The sequence below is a fragment of the Mobula hypostoma genome, chromosome 6, assembly GCF_963921235.1.
Source record: "Mobula hypostoma chromosome 6, sMobHyp1.1, whole genome shotgun sequence".
Lineage (NCBI taxonomy): Eukaryota > Metazoa > Chordata > Chondrichthyes > Myliobatiformes > Myliobatidae > Mobula > Mobula hypostoma.
The window spans coordinates 137,756,664-137,774,573 of record NC_086102.1 but is presented as its reverse complement, the minus strand read 5'-3'; the positions used below and the strand labels follow the sequence as shown (position 1 = coordinate 137,774,573).

The following is a 17,910-nucleotide window of genomic DNA, read 5'->3' as shown; positions in this document are numbered from 1 at the left end:
AACACCAACTAGATATCAGCCAAACTAGATGGAGTGAGGTGGAGAAAACTGTGCATAGGGCAAGGACCACATCAGCCCCAGGTCCCACTGGAGTGCCATACAAGCTCTACAAAAATGAACCAGGTGTCCTGCGGTTCCTCTGGAGGCTCATGAAGGTGGTATGGCATAAGCAGGAGATACCAACATCCTGGCAGAGAGCCAGAGGAATCCTGACCCCAAAGGAAAAGGATTCATCAGAAATCAGCCAATTCCGCCAGATTAGCCTCCTAAACATCGAGGGCAAAATCTTCTTTAGTGTGGTCGCTCACAGGCTGTCAAGATAGAAACATAGAAAATAGGTGCAGGAGTAGGCCATTCAGCTCTACGAGCCTGCACCGCCATTCATAGAAACATAGAAACATAGAAAATAGATGCAGGAGTAGGCCATTCGGCCCTTCGAGCCTGCACCGCCATTTATTATGATCATGGCTGATCATCCAACTCAGAACCCCGCCCCAGCCTTCCCTCCATACCCCCTGACCCCCGTAGCCACAAGGGCCATATCTAACTCCCTCTTAAATATAGCCAATGAACTGGCCTCAACTGTTTCCTGTGGCAGAGAATTCCACAGATTCACCACTCTCTGTGTGAAGAAGTTTTTCCTAATCTCGGTCCTAAAAGGCTTCCCCTCTATCCTCAAACTGTGACCCCTCGTTCTGGACTTCCCCAACATCGGGAACAATCTTCCTGCATCTAGCCTGTCCAATCTCTTTAGGATCTTATACGTTTCAATCAGATCCCCCCTCAATCTTCTAAATTCCAACAAGTACAAGCCCAGTTCATCCAGTCTTTCTTCATATGAAAGTCCTGCCATCCCAGGAATCAATCTGGTGAACCTTCTTTGTACTCCCTCTATGGCAAAGATGTCTTTCCTCAGATTAGGGGACCAAAACTGCACACAATACTCCAGGTGTGGTCTCACCAAGGTCTTGTACAACTGCAGTAGTACCTCCCTGCTCCTGTACTTGAATCCTCTCGCTATAAATGCCAGCATACCATTCGCCTTTTTCACCGCCTGCTGTACCTGCATGCCCACTTTCAATGACTGGTGTATAATGACACCCAGGTCTCGTTGCACCTCCCCTTTTCCTAATCGGCCACCATTCAGATAATAATCTGTTTTCCTATTTTTGCCACCAAAGTGGATAACTTCACATTTATCCACATTAAATTGCATCTGCCATGAATTTGCCCACTCACATAACCTATCCAAGTCACCCTGCATCCTCTTAGCATCCTCCTCACTGCTAACACTGCCACCCAGCTTCGTGTCATCTGCAAACTTGGAGATGCTGCATTTAATTCCCTCATCCAAGTCATTAATATATATTGTAAACAACTGGGGTCCCAGCACTGAGCCTTGCAGTACCCCACTAGTCACATGATTCAGTATGATCATGGCTGATCATCCAACTCAGAACCCTGTACCAGCCTTCCCTCCATACCCGCAGATCCCTTTAGCCACAAGGGCCATATCTAACTCCCTCTTAAATATAGCCAATGAACTGGCCTCAACTGTTTCCTGTGGCAGAGAATTCCACAGATTCACCACCGTCTGTGTGAAGAAGTTTTTCCTAATCTCTGTCCTAAAAGGCTTCCCCTTTATCCTCAAACTGTGACCCCTCGTTCTGGACTTCCCCAACATCGGGAACAATCTTCCTGCATCTAGCCTGTCCAATCCCTTTAGGATTTTATACGTTTCTATAAGATCCCCCCTCAATCTTCTAAATACCAACAAATATAAGCCTAGTCGATCCAGTCTTTCATCATATGAAAGTCCTGCCATCCCAGGAATCGATCTGGTGAACCTTCTTTGTACTCCCTCTATGGCAAGGATGTGTTTCCTCAGATTAGAGGACCAAAAATGCACACAATACTCCAGGTGTGGTCACACCAAGGCCCTGTACAACTGCAGTAGTACCTCCCTGCTCCTGTACTCGAATCCTCTTGCTATAAATGCCAGCATACCATTCGCCTTTTTCACCGCCTGCTGCACCTGCATGCCCACGTTCAATGACTGGTGTACAATGATACCCAGGTCTCGTTGCACCTCCCCTTTTCCTAATAGGCCACCATTCAAATAATAATCTGTTTTCCTGTTTTTGCCACCAAAGTGGATAACCTCACATTTATCCACATTAAATTACATCTGCCATGAATTTGCCCACTCACCTAACCTATCCAAGTCACCCTGCATCCTCTCAGCATCCTCCTCACAGCTAACACTGCCACCCAGCTTCCTGTCATCCGCAAACTTGGAGATGCTGCATTTAATTCCCTCATCCAAGTCATTAATATATATTGTAAACAACTGGGGTCCCAGCACTGAGCCTTGTGGTACCCCACTAGTCACTGCCTGCCATTCTGAAAAGGTCCTGTTTATTCCCACTCTTTGCTTCCTGTCTGCCAACCAATTCTCTATCCATATCAATACCATACCCCCAATACCGTGTGCTTTAAGTTTGCACACTAATCTCCTGTGTGGGACCTTGTCAAAAGCCTTTTGAAAATCCAAATATACCACATCCACTGGTTCTCCCTTATTCACTCTACTAGTTACATCCTCAAAAAATTCTGTGAGATTCGTCAGACATGATTTTCCTTTCACAAATTCATGCTGACTTTGTCCGATGATTTCATCGCTTTCCAAATGAGCTGTTATCATATCTTTGATAAATGACTCTAGCATTTTTCCTACCACCGATGTTAGGCTAACCGGTCTATAATTCCATAGTTTCTCTCTCCCTCCTTTTTTAAAAAGTGGGGTTACATTAGCCACCCTCCAATCCTCAGGAACTAGTCCAGAATCTAAAGAGTTTTGAAAAATTATCACTAATGCATCCACTATTTCTTGGGCTACTTCCTTAAGCACTCTGGGATGCAGACCATCTGGCCCTGGGGATTTATCTGCCTTTAATCCCTTCAATTTACCTAACACCACTTCCCTACTAACATGTATTTCGCTCAGTTCCTCCATCTCACTGGACCTTCTGTCCCCTACTATTTCTGGAAGATTATTTATGTCCTCCTTAGTGAAGACAGAACCAAAGTAGTTATTCAATTGGTCTGCCATGTCCTTGCTCCCCATAATCAATTCACCTGTTTCTGTCTGAGGGGACCTACATTTGTCTTAACCAATCTTTTTCTTTTCACATATCTATAAAAGCTTTTACAGTCAGTTTTTATGTTCCCTGCCAGTTTTCTCTCATAATCTCTTTTCCCTTTCCTAATTAAGCCCTTTTTCCTCTTCTGCTGGACTCTGAATTTCTCCCAGTCCTCAGGTGAGCCACTTTTTTCTGGCTAATTTGTATGCTTCTTCTTTGGAATTGATACTATCCCTAATTTCTCTTGTCAGCTATGGGTGCACTACCTTCACTGATTTATTCTTTTGCCAAACTGGGATGAACAATTGTTGTAGTTCATCCATGCGATCTTTAAATGCTTGCCATTGCATATCCACCATCAACCCTTAAGTGTCATTTGCCAGTCTATCTTAGCTAATTCACGTCTCATACCTTCAAAGTTATCCTTCTTTAAGTTCAGAACCTTTGTTTCTGAATTAACTATGTCACTCTCCATCTTAATGAAGAATTCCACCATATTATGGTCACGACAAGATTGCTAATTAACCCTTCCTCATTGCTCAATACCCAGTCTAGAATAGCCTGCTCTCTAGTTGGTTCCTCAACATGTTGGTCCAAAACACCATCCCGCATACATTCCAAGAAATCCTCTTCCTCAGCACCCTTACCAATTTGGTTTACCCAATCTATATGTAGATTGAAGTCACTCATTATAACTGCTGTTCCTTTATTGCACGCATTTCTAATTTCCTGTTTAATACCATCCCCAACCTCACTACTACTGTTAGGTGGCCTGTACATAACTCCCACCAGCGTTTTCTGCCCCTTAGTGTTATGCAGCTCTACCCATATCGATTCCACATCCTCCCAGCTAATGTCCTTCCTTTCTATTGCGTTAATCTCCTCTCTAACCAGCAATGCTACCCCACCTCCTTTTCTTTCATGTCTATCCCTCCTGAATATTGAATATCCCTGAATGTTGAGCTCCCATCCTTGGTCACCCTGGAGCCATGTCTCCGTGATCCCAACTATATCATATTCATTAATAATAATCTGCACTTTTAGTTCATCCACCTTGTTACGAATGCTCCTTGCATTGACACACAAAGCCTTCAGGCTCGCTTTTACAACACTCTTAGCCCTTATACAATTATGTTAGAAGATATTTGCAAAGAAACCATCTGATTGATACATCAATCCAGAAAGCAGGGATCTCTGGCCTCTCTGGCTGTCTGGGACATGCTTGTACCATCTGGCATCAGATCCAGGTCGCCAAGAAGGTGGGAACTGATATTCACATGGTGTTCCTGGACCTCACCAATGCCTTCTGCTCAGTCCCTCATAACCTCCTCTGGACTGCTTTCGACTTCTTCAGGGTCCCAGTGGTCCTCACAAGCCTCGTTAAGGCCTACTTCCAGGACACGCAGCTATATTTGACAACAGCAGATTACACCACAGTGTGGCAATATCTGGAAGTGGGAATCATGGCCGGTTGTACCATCTCCCCGCTAGCCTTCACCATGGCCGTGTACTTGATCATTAGAGCATCTCGATGGCTGGTTGAAGGATAGCGCATAAGACTTGGCTTGAGGCTGCCACTATCAGAGCATACATGGACAATCTCACAACACTCATCATGACCAAGGATTGTACTGTACGCCTGTTGAGAAAGCTTTAACAAAACATCGAGCAGGTTCGGCTGAAGATCAAGCCGAGCAAGTCCAGAAGCATCTCTATTGTCAAGAAGAAGCTGGTAGACCAACACTTCTACATGGGCGACGAGACGATTCCAACAGTCTTCGAGAAGCCTGTGACGAGCCTAGGTCGGAGGTATAATGCATCCCTCAAAGACACAGAGCAGGTAGATCAGCTCAGGAAGGATGCCTTCAGTGGCCTCGAGAGCATCGACAGAACCACTCTCCCTGGCAAGATGAAGCTCTGGTGTATGCAGTTTGGGCTCCTTCCACGCCTCATGTAGCCACTAACCCTGTATGAAGTTCCAATCTCGAAAGTGGAAAAGCTGGAGAGACTGATCAGCTCATACGTAAGGAAGAGGGTTGGTCCTCCCAGGTGCCTCAGTAGCAAAGGGTTCTACAGCAAAGGAGTCCTAGAGCTACCCATTTCCAGTCTTTCAGAGGAGTACAAGTGCGCCAGAGTGAGACGGGAGATGATGTTAACAGAGGCGAGTGATCCATTTGTAGCACAAGCTTCCCACGTCCTGGATACTGGGAGGAAATGGACTCCATCAGAAGCAACCAAGCAAGCAAAGGCGGCTCTCAAGCACAGGGACATCGTGGGCCGAGTGCAGCAAGGGAGGAGCGGTCTTGGCCTTGGGGACAGTACACCAGCCTGGAACAAGGCTGCTCCGTCTCAGAGACGCAGGCCCGTGATGCAGGAGATACGCCGGCAGGAGGAGGCGGCAATGTGCACAAAGGCCGTTGCTCAGGCAAGGCAAGGGCAATGGATGAGATGGGAGGGAGTGGAGAAAAGAAAGATCTCCTAGAAAGAGCTGTGGGAGATGGGGTCATTCAGAGCGAGCTTCACCATCAGGGCTGCGTACGATGTCTTGCCGTCTCCCATGAATCTCAGTCAGTGGTATGGAGAGGACCCCACATGCCCCCTCTGCCCGACTTCAGGAACACTAAAACATATTTTGGTGGGCTGCAAGACCAGCCTTACTCAAGGCCGATACACCTGGCGGCACAACCAGGTGCTACGGCGTCTTGCAGCAATTCTGGAAAGTCGGCAGATGAGCATCAACGCTCCCCCTCCCCCTTCATCCCGCTGGCCGTTAATGGCGTTTGTCCAGGAAGGTGACGGTCAAGGGGCACGTGATTGGAAGATGGTGGCAGACTTAGGCCAGAGGCTCTGCTTCCCAACTGAAATCGCGGAAACCAACCTCAGACCAGACCTTGTGCTATGGTTGGCCTCACTCCATCTCGTTTGCATCATCGAGCTTACAGTGCCTGGGAGGATGCAGCGGAGGAGGCGCTTACAGTGCCCTGGGGGGATGCAGTGGAGGAGGCCTACGAGCACAAGGAGCTGAGGTACGCTGAGCTTACAGTGCCCCAGGAGGATGCAGCGGAGGAGGCCTACGAGCACAAGAAGCTGAGGTACGCTGAGCTTACAGTGCCCCAGGAGGATGCGGCGGAGGAGGTCTACGAGCACAAGAAGCTGAGGTACGCTGTGCTTGCAGCCGATGCGCAACAACGTAGCTGGAGAGCAAGGGTCCGACCGGTTGAAGTAGGCTGCAGAGGATTTGTAGCCACATCAACATCAAGGCTACTCCGCGAGTTGGGAGTGCGAGGGAAGACACACCGACAAGCAGTCAAACACCTCTCCAGAGCTGCTGAAAAGGGTAGTCAGTGGCTCCGGATGAAGAGAAAAGATTCCATCTGGACCCCCAAGTGAGTGAAAGGCATCTAGAGGGTGAGCCCGGGACGCCGGGATTCACTGCTGAACCCTCCGGAGGTGTCGTGGGCCTATCAGTGAAACACTGAGGAAAGAGGGCGCTCACTTGATAACCCAAAAGATGCCTCCACTCACTTGGCCACCCCACAGAGTCTAGACAGCATGTCTCAGGAGTGCAAATAAGGGATATTAACATCTAGTCCTACATAACATACCTGCTTTATGATCTGAAAGAACCAGATCTCAAAGACAAAAAAAACAATAAAGGTCTGCACACTTTAATTAACACTTTCATCTCCATAGACTTAAAGTTACTTTCGAAAGATTTATGGAATCATTGTTGAGAAAAGCACTGTGTTATTACACATAGCACCACTTCACAGTGGCCAAAGAAAAAACTCATTTTCAAAATGTGACTTACTTCCTATTTTTTTTCTTAATCTATCAGTATGCTAAATTCGGCTGCTGTATATTTCAGTTCTGCTCATTGCGTCCTAAGGTACTGCCTACGCTGTACAAAGGACTATTCGGCAGTGAAAATTTTATGCTTTTCAAAAGTGCACAGCTGATTTAATTTTCTATTGCAGACATTAATAAGGATAAAAAAATGTTGGACTCACTTCCAAATAAATAGAATGTTCAGAAAAGTTAGTTGTTAGAGGGAAGTATTTCTAGCACAGCAAAAATGTCACATCTGATGGGGAGAATGCTTGTAGGTAAATATATTGTACTTTAAAAAAAAACTAATACCTCCACTAATTATGCAGCTTAACAACATAATTTATTAGTGGCAGAGGGCTATCTCTTACTTTGGGGACTAACTATCCAAATAGAATTGGTCATGAGATAATATCATATTCTTTACACTGATTATTAAAGGCATTCTTGAAATGACCTAATTCCTATCTTTCCTTACCACTGACAGCTTTTTTCTATTCTGACTTCATTATGATGTTCCACTAAATGTATTTTATGTAGGTCCCTTTGAACTAGGAGAGGAATAATGCTTTTTTTAATACAGTTACATCCCAGCTTACAAATATGGTATATGGAGGAATTTAAGGTGGGGGGGTTATATGGGAGGCAGGGTTTGAGGATTGGCACAACATTGTGGGCCGAAAGGCCTGTACTATGCTGTACTATTCTATGTTCTATGTACAAACACTTGACTTACGTACAGCACACATATACAAACAAACATAAAGGAAACCAGACTTGCTGGCTGTAACTGTAGGCATCCTCTGCCACCTCGAAACAAAGTCCTTATCTGTATTTCTAACTTATAAACTGTTTGAGTTGTGAACAGTTCATGAAGTGGAACTCAGCCACAGATTGGGAATGACTTGTATATAATGTGGACACACAAAGTGAAGGGCTGTGCAAATTCCATACATTGTTGAGACGATGGTTCACATTGACACTCGCGCACAAAATTCTCTCAACTCGAAAACTGAATACTGAATAGCAGATGCAAATGGCTGTTGTCATAAATGATCTTGGGATCTGTCAATCTCTCTGCTGTATTCACTTTAACACAGAAGCCTAGAAACAAGGATCCAAACAACTTGGTCATACTGTCCACTCATACATTATAGGACATGGTTTTAAATGATAGAGATAGCCAGCTGTCTTTAAAAAAAAACAAACAAAATGCACTGAATGATTTTCTTGGAGCAGTTGTCCTTGACCCCAAAGATGTTTGAGCGAATCCAGCATTCTTTGTATATGACTGAACTCCATGCTTAGTACAACCCATCAACACTTATAGTCTTGGATAGTGGTAACAATGAAGCAAATAGCTTGCTGTAGAATGGAATCAATGGCACTATGAGTCAGACTGTGTGGTTCTTTGAAGTGTTCCTTCCACTATTTGCCACTTAAACCCCTGTCACTATTAAAGTTTCCTCCATTCTTGTCTCTCAGTGGGGTAGGCTCTGGGATGTTTAGGCTGAAGAACCAGCGAACTGCAGGACCACCTGTTGTTTTCCATCCACTACCTGTTCTTACAAAATTTCTGTTTGACTTTGGTCTTTAGGAGACTGCAGAACTGCTTCCTTCCTTCCCCTTCAGGTGTGTTGTGTTCCCAATCTGGGAATGCCTTGCCTTTGTGGTAACCGGCTTCTGGATCTCTTACTCATTCTCATCAAACTAGATTTGTGGGGCTTTAGACCATAAGATATAGGAGCAGAATTAGGCCATTCAGCACATCGAGTCTACTCCACCATTTAATCATGGCTGATCCCGGATCCCATTCAACTCCATACACCTGCCTTTTCACCATATCCTTGATGCCCTGACCAATCAGGAATCTATCAACTTCTGCTTTGAATATACCCACCGACTTGGCCCCCACTGCAGTCTGTGGCAGAGCATTCCACTGTTTCACCACTCTTTGGCTAAAAAATTCCTTCTTACTTCCAATCTAAAAGGTCGCACCTCAGTTTTGAGGCTGTGCCCTCTAGTTCTGCATACTCCCACTACAGGAAACATCCTCTCCACTTCGGGAAGTTTCAACGAGATCCCCATCCATTATTCTAAATTCCAGTGAACTGAGGACCAAAGCCAGCAAATACTCTTCATATGGTAAACCTTTCATTCCCAGAATCATCCTCGTGAACCTCCTCTGGACTCAATCCAATGACAACACATCCTTTCTGATATAAGGAGCCCAAAACTGTTGAGAATACTCCAAGTGCAACCTGACTAGTGCCTTATAAAGCCTCAGCATTATCTCCTTGCTTTTATATTCTGTTTCCCTTGAAATAAATGCCAACATTGCATTTGTCTTCTTTCCCACAGACTCAACCTGCGAATCAACCTTCTGGGAGATTTGACACTTTCTGGTAGATAAAACACAAATTCACCTTACTTTGCATCTGTAAAGACAGCAAATAGCAGTCAGAATACTACATAACTTATGTAACTCCTGTTGTTGGAAGCTGTCTGATTGTCTGTGAGCTGCTGTTAGTGCAAATTATCTGAATGGGATCCTTATTAACCTTCAACATTGATTTCGTTGATGCAGTGTTTTTGCTGAGTCCAATATTTTGAAGCCAGGGTGATGAAGATAACAGAATAGAATAGGCAATGACCAATCCAACAGTCATGTCAGGCATGATGCAGGAAAAGAAAATACATAATCCATCAGATGCCAGTGTCTGAATCTATAGTGTTGCCATGAGAATTTATATTGGTTTCCCTGACAAAATGTTGTCTGCAGGGAAATGTCTGTGCTCCAAGCATTTGATTAGGAGGACAATTCTGCTAAGAGTAGCTTTCCCTTTCTCCTCCTTCCCAGTCATGTCTTGCAGGAGGATTTTAACACTGGCATTGACATTACCCAAGAGATTCAGTTTGCCTCCCTCTGGGATGTAGGTCAGCAGACTGAAGTTTGGAGAAGTCCTCCTTATTTACAGCATCAGAGGTTGGGGAACATGCAGCAAAAAGCCTCTGGCTGCAGCGAATTGAAGGTCATGTGGTATCACTTATCCTACAGAAGAGTCACAAAGACATCAGACTGAATCATCAATGGATGAGGAATCCACTGTATGAAAAGCATTCCTTTTTCAGTTTTCTCCTCCAGAAAAAGGTGTATCTATCTTTGTATTTTCCACCAACTACACAATTTGTCACACTCAGGGTAGTGATAGAGCAGTGGCATTCAGTTCTGTCATGTTTTGGGGCTGTCCATGAGGATTCTAATATTTCAGTTTTGATACTTTTATTGAGAAGCTGCATATTAAGGCAAACAATATTTCAGTTGAAGTTCTAAGACTTGGCAGTGAAGAACTTCAGTCACAAATTCACAATGCAATTTTACACATCTGGGTTGAGAAGCATGTACCCTGGTATCTCAGAGTTGCCATAGTCTTAACCATGTTCAAAAACAGGAACAAACTGTCAGAAGGTCTCCTGAATGACAGAAAGTTCTCCACAATGAAAAGTATCTCTGAAGAGTTGTCCCACAATTCACCATGTGGATTTTGTCTATTTAAAGGCACAGTGGACATGATCTTCACTGGATGCTAATTCAAAGCGTCACTTAGGGAGCAGCCTTCCATGGCCTTACAAAACCCTTCATTCATTGAGAAAAAAGGAGAAGCATCACTCCTAAGTTTGTACAGCAGAAGCTGAAATCTGAAACAAAAGCAGAAAGGCTGGACCAAAACTTTAACTGCTTTCTCTTTCCACAGATGCTGCTTCACTGAGTTCTCTGGCATTTTCTTTGTTATCTCCTCGTCTGGCAACCAAAGAAATCTACCTGCATCTCATGACTGCTACACAAGGCTGTGCAATCGACATAATGCTGAAGCTAATCTACAGATAAAATGTAAAACTTTACGAGCTGCATCACTTCCTTTCCCGAGCCAAAGTCTCTCCAACACAAGTTATCAAGTGTCATAGTCTGAAGTTAATCTCCAAATCATCCTTTCTGAACTTCATGCAGAATTTGCACTGGATTGTTTTGCTTCTATCATGAAAAGCATTGCTTGGACAATTGCACAAAACTTTTAAGAAATATGGAAAATACAACAAAGACAAATCATATTATTTTATGCATGTGTATTCTGATGCCTGACTCCTTAAATATGCTTGTCCATCCTGTTTGTGCACTTCTTAATTCGTTTTGTTTACCCTCAATTTAGTTGAGTTTATTTCAAAAAGTTCACTGGGTGTCTGCTTCACAATTCTAAGCTCCAAAAGGATTTCTCATGCTTTTTATCTGGTTAGTTTTATAACAGTGTTTTGAATAATTTCAAATCATATGTGGCTAGTTGCAATGTCTGATCAAAGTAGAAAAACACCTACCAAACTACCCAATAATCTCAATCCTGCAAAAACAAAAGCCTTTGTTGCTACTAGTTAATTCCCTTTATCTCTAATACCCCTATTGTCACTGTTGTGACCACTGACAGAGGAATACTCCACAAATGAGAAAATTACTCTTGGCTGACTAAAGTTTTTAATGAAGAAGGGTACAACAGTGATGGAATTTGAGATAATTTTCCAAGCATACAACATTTAATATGCAACTAAACCTCTTCACTATATATGAAATGTAAATCTCATGAATATTGCTATCTTTCAGCATAAAAACCACAAAACAATTAAGAACTTCAGACCTAAAATATGACACAAGTAAAAATATTTAGCACTTCGGTGCAAAATGCCAAGACTCACCTCTCGCTGCTGTTGGTTCAGGCTGTGTGAATTGCGTTGACACAGTGCAATTGTCTCCTCCAGTGTGGATTCTGCAGCCTGCACTATATCTTCATTTTTCTCCCCTATAGGCAAGTAAAGGTACATAAATACAATGGGGAATTTGTGTGACAATATTACAGAGTAATGCAAAAAAAATGTCCACCATTTCTGCAAAATAGATCTGGTGGAAGCTGCCAGGAGGATGGGAGAAGATAGCACAGAAAGAAAGCATGTCTGAAGTGAGATCAGGATGCCAGCAACGAGAAGTGCTAGGCCAAATGACAATAAGACCATAAGACATAGGAGCAGAATTAAGCCATTCAGCCCTCTGAGTCTGCTCCACCATTCCATCAGGACTGATCCTGGATTCCACTCAACCCCAAATACCTGCCTTCTCGCCATATCCTTTGATGCCCTGACTGATCAGGAAAGGATCAACTTCTACCTTAAAAATACACATGGACTTGGCCTCCACCACAGTCTGTGGCAGAACATTCCACAGATTTACTACTCTGGCTAAAAAAAAATTCCTCCTTACCTCTGTTCTAAAGCCTCACCACTTAATTTGGAGGCTGTGCCCTCTTGATCTGGATACCCCCACCATAGGAAACATCCTCTCCACATCCACCCTATCTAGTCCTTTCAACATTCAGTAGGTTTCATTGCGATCTACTCGCATTCCTTTAAATTCCAGTGAGTATAGGCCCAAAGCTGCCAAACGCTCCTAATATGTTAACCCCTTCATTCCTAGAATCATGCTCATGAACCTCCTCTGGACTCTCTCCAATGACAACACATCTTTTCTGAGATATGGAATCCAAAACTGTTAAGAATTCTCTAAGTGCAGCCTGACTAGTGTCTTATAAAGGCTCAGCATTATCTCCTTGCTTTTATATTCTATTCCTCTTGAAATAAGTACCCACATTGCATCTGCCTTCTTTACAACAGACTTAACCTGTAAATTAACCTTCTGGGAGTTTTGCATATGGACTCCTAAGTCCCTCTGCACCTCTGATGTTTGAACCTTCTCCCCATTTAGATAATACTCCGCACTATTGTTGCTTTTATCAAGATGCATCATCATACATTTCTCAACATTGTATTCCATCTTCCACGTTTTACCAGTTCTTCCAAATTTATCTAAGTCCTGCTGCAACCGCATTGCTTCCTCAGCATTACCTACCCCTCCCACCTATCTTCGTATCATCCGCAAAATTTGCTACAAACCAATCAATTCCAATATCTAAATCACTGACAAACAATGTGAAAAGCAGTGGTCTAAATACTGACCCCTGAGGAACACCACTAGTCTTCGGCAGCCAACCAGAAAAGGCCCCTTTTATTCCCACTCGCTACCTCCTGCCTGTCAGCCATTCCGCTATCCATGCCAGTATCTTCCCTGTAACGCCATAGGATTTTATCTTGTTAAGCAGCCTTATGTGTGGCACCTTATCAAATGCCTTCTGAAACTCCAAGTAAATGACATCCACAGCCTCTCCTTTGTCCACCCTGCTTGCTACTCTCTTGAAGAATTCTAACAGATTTGTCAGGGAAGATTTCACTTCAATAGAAACCATGTTGACTTTGACTTATTTTATCTTTAGTCTACAAGTACCTCGAAACCTCACCTTTAATAATAGACTCCAACACCTTCCCAACCACTGAGGTTAGGCCAACTGGACTATAATTTCCCTTTTTTTTTTGCCTTCCTCCCTTCTTAGAGAGTGGATCATTCATGTTAGGTGATGCCAAGGGAAAGATCATCATTGCTTCAATGACAGGAACAGGGTGGTAATACATTCATTGTAATATGGAGATTCTACCATTCTGTTTCTGCCATAAAAAGCCTGAAAATTGAGATTTATGCAGATATACAGTAACTCTTCTGAACCTGATTACAAGACTTTCCCAACAAAGAAAAAAATCAAGAATAGTAGGCATTTAGATAATTAACAGATTTTTGCTAAGAACTGAATCAAATTAGAAATGAAAAGTGTACATATTTTGGTGATAATATTGAGGTGAATAATATATGACAGTAGTTTGCAGACTTTGAGTCTATGCCAACTATTCAGTTTTGTAAATGAATCTAAATCACAATATGGTCAATCAGCAATTTGACATAAATGCAGAGACAATATTATAGAAGTATAACTTTTCAAATAAATGGTACATTTTGCATTGGGCGTTGGTGAGATCATGTTTGGAGTATGATGTGAAGCAGTGATATCCTCTTTAAGGGAGGACATTAATGCTTTGAAAGCAAATCAGGGAAGATTAACAGGACCACTCCAGGGAATAATGATTTGTATTAACAAGAAAAATTGGACAGGCTAGGTTTATATTCATTGGAGTTTAGTAGAGCAAGAAGTGCCTTCATTGAAACATATATGATCCTGAGGAACTTTGACAGAGGATGTGTAGAGGATGTTTATTTTTGCAGAAGAATCTAAAGCAAAGGGATAACTGTTCTAAAATAAGGAATCAACTGTTTCTGATAGAGATGACACAAAATATTTTCTCTTGAAGGGTCATGAATCTCTGAAATTCTCCTCCTCAAAGGATGGAGGACACAGAATATCTGAATATTTTTAACACAGAAGTTGATACATATTGATGAGCAACAGATGAAAGATTACCATGGGCAGCAGGAAAATAGCTGAGGTTGTGATCGAGTCAGTCACAATTTTACTAAATGGCAGAGTAGGCTCAAGAGGCTGAGGGTGCTCTTCTGCTCCCACTTCCAATGCTTGAAACCATGGAAACGTGAGTCAAAAAACTGCCATAGACAGCAACACTTCACTCCATGTCCTGCTGCTCCTTATTAATTATGCTCCAAAGAATTGAAGCTCAGATTTGTTTTCATGCAAAAGCAACACTGTCAGAAAGATCAAAAAGCAAACTGAAGCTAATAACCTTGGTGCTAAAATTAAATCAAATGTCAATATACTAACAGAGAATGAATGTAGGTTTTTTGACATCTGGCTACTGACTGATAAAATCTCTACTGTCAAAATCATCACTGGAACAACCAAAATCTACTCCAAAAGCACATCTTATCTGCTCCCTCCTACAGAACTCCCACAGTACTCCTCCTTGCCTTCTGTCCTTGCCATCAACTCTCTGCTTCGCCTCTAGCATTGAGATTTATTTTTATTTAAAAAGCCTTACGTACACAAAACTCTAACCATGTCAAAAACCTAGTATACACAACTTATTTTAAAGTAAATCCCATAAATTCCATTCTCATTCTGGATTAAGATTGGATCCATAAAAAGACTGTCACCTTTAGTCCTAAAATATCTCAAAATGGCTTTATTAAGTTAAAAGTGTCAGCCACAACATGGACTACTGGGATGTGACAGCAATTAAAGGATAGTCTCCTACCCTGACCTCTCTTCCCTTATTGGTTTTCAATCATCCTGTGCAACATGCTATTCATTAAAGAATTCGGAGTTCAGATACACAAATTAACTGTATGGAGAATGTTTGTGGTAACAGTACCAGTTCAGCAGAAGATATGTGGTCAAAGAAAAGTGCCATGAATAAAATTTAATGTTCAAGTTTAACTGGTATTCAACATACATGAATATACATGTATACAACCAAAAGAAATAACGTTACTCCAGAGATAAGGTGAAAAATACAGTACCAACAATCATACACAGCACAAGGCACACATGACACACATAAGTTGACAAGCACACATAAGGTAATAAGCACATAAAAAATAGTCACACAAAAATTATAGCTCAAGTCCCTGAGTCCATGAATGTTGCAGCAGTCTGCAGTTGAACACAACACAGCTTGTCTTCTACCGAGCAAACACTGAGGGGTAGTTCTTAATGTCCAGCAGGGTCTTGTGATCATAAAAAAGTACATTTAAAAAAAGACAATAACACCTCTGGTTGACCCTGTAAAAGCCAAGTGTACCACCATCTTACTGAAAGAGTAAGAAAAAAGAATTAAGAGTAAAAAAGTGTTGAGGAGGAAAGAAAAATATTTTACTCACATCCCAATATCTTGTCTTCCAATGTAAGAATAATTATACAAAAGAACTAACAAAACAGTATTTTGTCTCATTTGCAAACATCAGTTCATTATTTATTCAAGGTGCCGCGTGAAGGTTTATCAGTTTTACAAGTATAGCTTACAGCTATATAAGTCCAATCATGCTGGCCAAAGTAAGAAATAAACAATATTGAGCAATCAGACTTGCACACATATTGCTTCAAGCCATTTTATAATTAACTGATTTTCAGCAAGTACACTACATGACACTAGTGTTAAGCATGCAATCAATAAAGAGAGGTACTTCAAAAGAGTACGCATTGCAGTATTAAGAAATTTCATTTTTTGCTTCAGACTAGATCAAAGGAATGTAGCCTCCATCACTGTTTGTATTCAGAAGTTACAAGCTGACCTCAGACTTTAGGACTTTGCACTTTGATAATGGTAAACTTTATGTTATGTAGTGCAACATAAAAATTGTACTCTCACTACTCTGATTTTTGAAATGGTAATGTAATTCATGGTCATTGTATCTGAGGCCAGGGACCCTTACATAAATTACTGTGGAAGTACATTCACACTATCAAGAAGAACTCTGTTGTTTACTATAACTTTGTCTAGGACAGCTAATGATGGACAATAAATACTAGCCTTGACATTGGTGTCCAAATCACATAAATTAAACAAAAATAATTAATAGATTTAATTGAATACAAATATAAAAGTTTAATGAAGATAAGGAATAAAAAATGGATCTAAAGCATTCTGTGGCCAACAAAGTTGTTTACTGGAAAAAATATGGATACAGGTTGCAAGAAAATGTTTGTGAACCCTTCGCTCTTCACTTCAAAAGATCGAAAGTGTAAACGGAGGTTCATCTGGAGAGACCCTGTCCAGTGACAGATCTAGCATGTGCTGGAATTCTGGTGCTGTGTGCAACCCTTGACAAACAGCACATTTAGACAGGATTCTTCTTATAGCTGTACTAGCAATGGGAATCCAGTATTTTTGGCGCAACCTGGATAACACTTGGTTACAGCCACCATGTCCCAGCTCTTGATGTACATGCCTCAAAATGAGTTCTGAGATATGAAGATCCTTTGCCAGTATAACAGGATGTTTAAACTCTTCAGGTCTGGCTGCCCTCCAAAGCTGTTTACCAACTTTCAATATTCCATCTTCAAGTACTGGATTAAGTTTCAAAATATGGATGTTCGTTTTCACACTTTCTCCCCTTTGTAAACTTAATAATTCATCTAGAAATCTCTTTCTTCGGCTAAACCCAATGTTCTCCACTTCAGCCTTTTTGAGCTCCTCCTCTGAGAGACAATCACGGCTGATCTGATCTTTGCCCTACTCAATCTCTCTCTCCAAACTATATCTTTGTGTTTCTTCATCCAAGTCAGACTGAGCAAGAGCCATGTTCAATTGCTTCCGACTAAGAAACAAGAGCAGATTCTTAAATCTAAGATTGCAGATCATTGTCTTCTTCAGACAGGACCAAGGCGAGGTGATAGATCATATGTGTTACCATGTCCTCTTTAACTCATGTGACATTCATTGTAGCACTCCTCTTGATTTCTAGATCATTTAGCAGAAGTTCTCCAGAACAATCGGGATTCTCAGGCCATTCAGGCTGAAGATACTAAGGCCCTGACACCCATGTCTCATTCTCCAGGAATGCATTCACCTTCAACCCATGTGCCTGTTTGCTTGAAGTGTTTACATACCTTCATTGTGAGACCTTAAGAATTTCTGAAACTGTTTGCAGCTAAGGTTTGGAATCTGTAAGTTTCATTCTTTACTCACTTCAGCACAGAAGTACTACCAATCTACAACACTGAGTCCTGAAGCTGCATGTGCAACTCCTTCCTCCACAATGTGTCCATACGGCTTGTCATAGTAGCAGTGGTCAGCTCCATCTGAGGGATGGAAACTGGCTTCAATGGAGCTACCCTAGATTTTCCCATGATAAATCATGGTGCACCTGATAGCACATGTTTTGCAACAATCGGTAGTTCATGGCTCCATTGCCATTTTCATTTGCATCTGTAAAGTGGTATAACTGTGCAGCAGTCACTTTTCCAAAATCAAGGGATTACAAACATCTAACAACCTGGAAGTCTTCCAACTGGCAGAGTTCTTCCAGCTAGCTTATTCACTT

The 17,910-nt window shown here is 42.1% G+C and overlaps 1 protein-coding gene across 2 annotated transcripts in view; it reads right to left on the bottom strand.

The window, feature by feature from the left end:
• vps8 (VPS8 subunit of CORVET complex) overlaps positions 1 to 17,910 on the bottom strand; it is a 682,661-nt gene that overhangs the window by 399,205 nt on the left and 265,546 nt on the right. For both annotated transcript variants that reach the window (XM_063051804.1, XM_063051802.1), the window contains one exon: positions 11,715 to 11,818. In XM_063051804.1, coding sequence (XP_062907874.1) covers positions 11,715 to 11,818 — 104 coding nt within the window. The remainder of the gene's footprint in view (positions 1 to 11,714; positions 11,819 to 17,910) is intronic.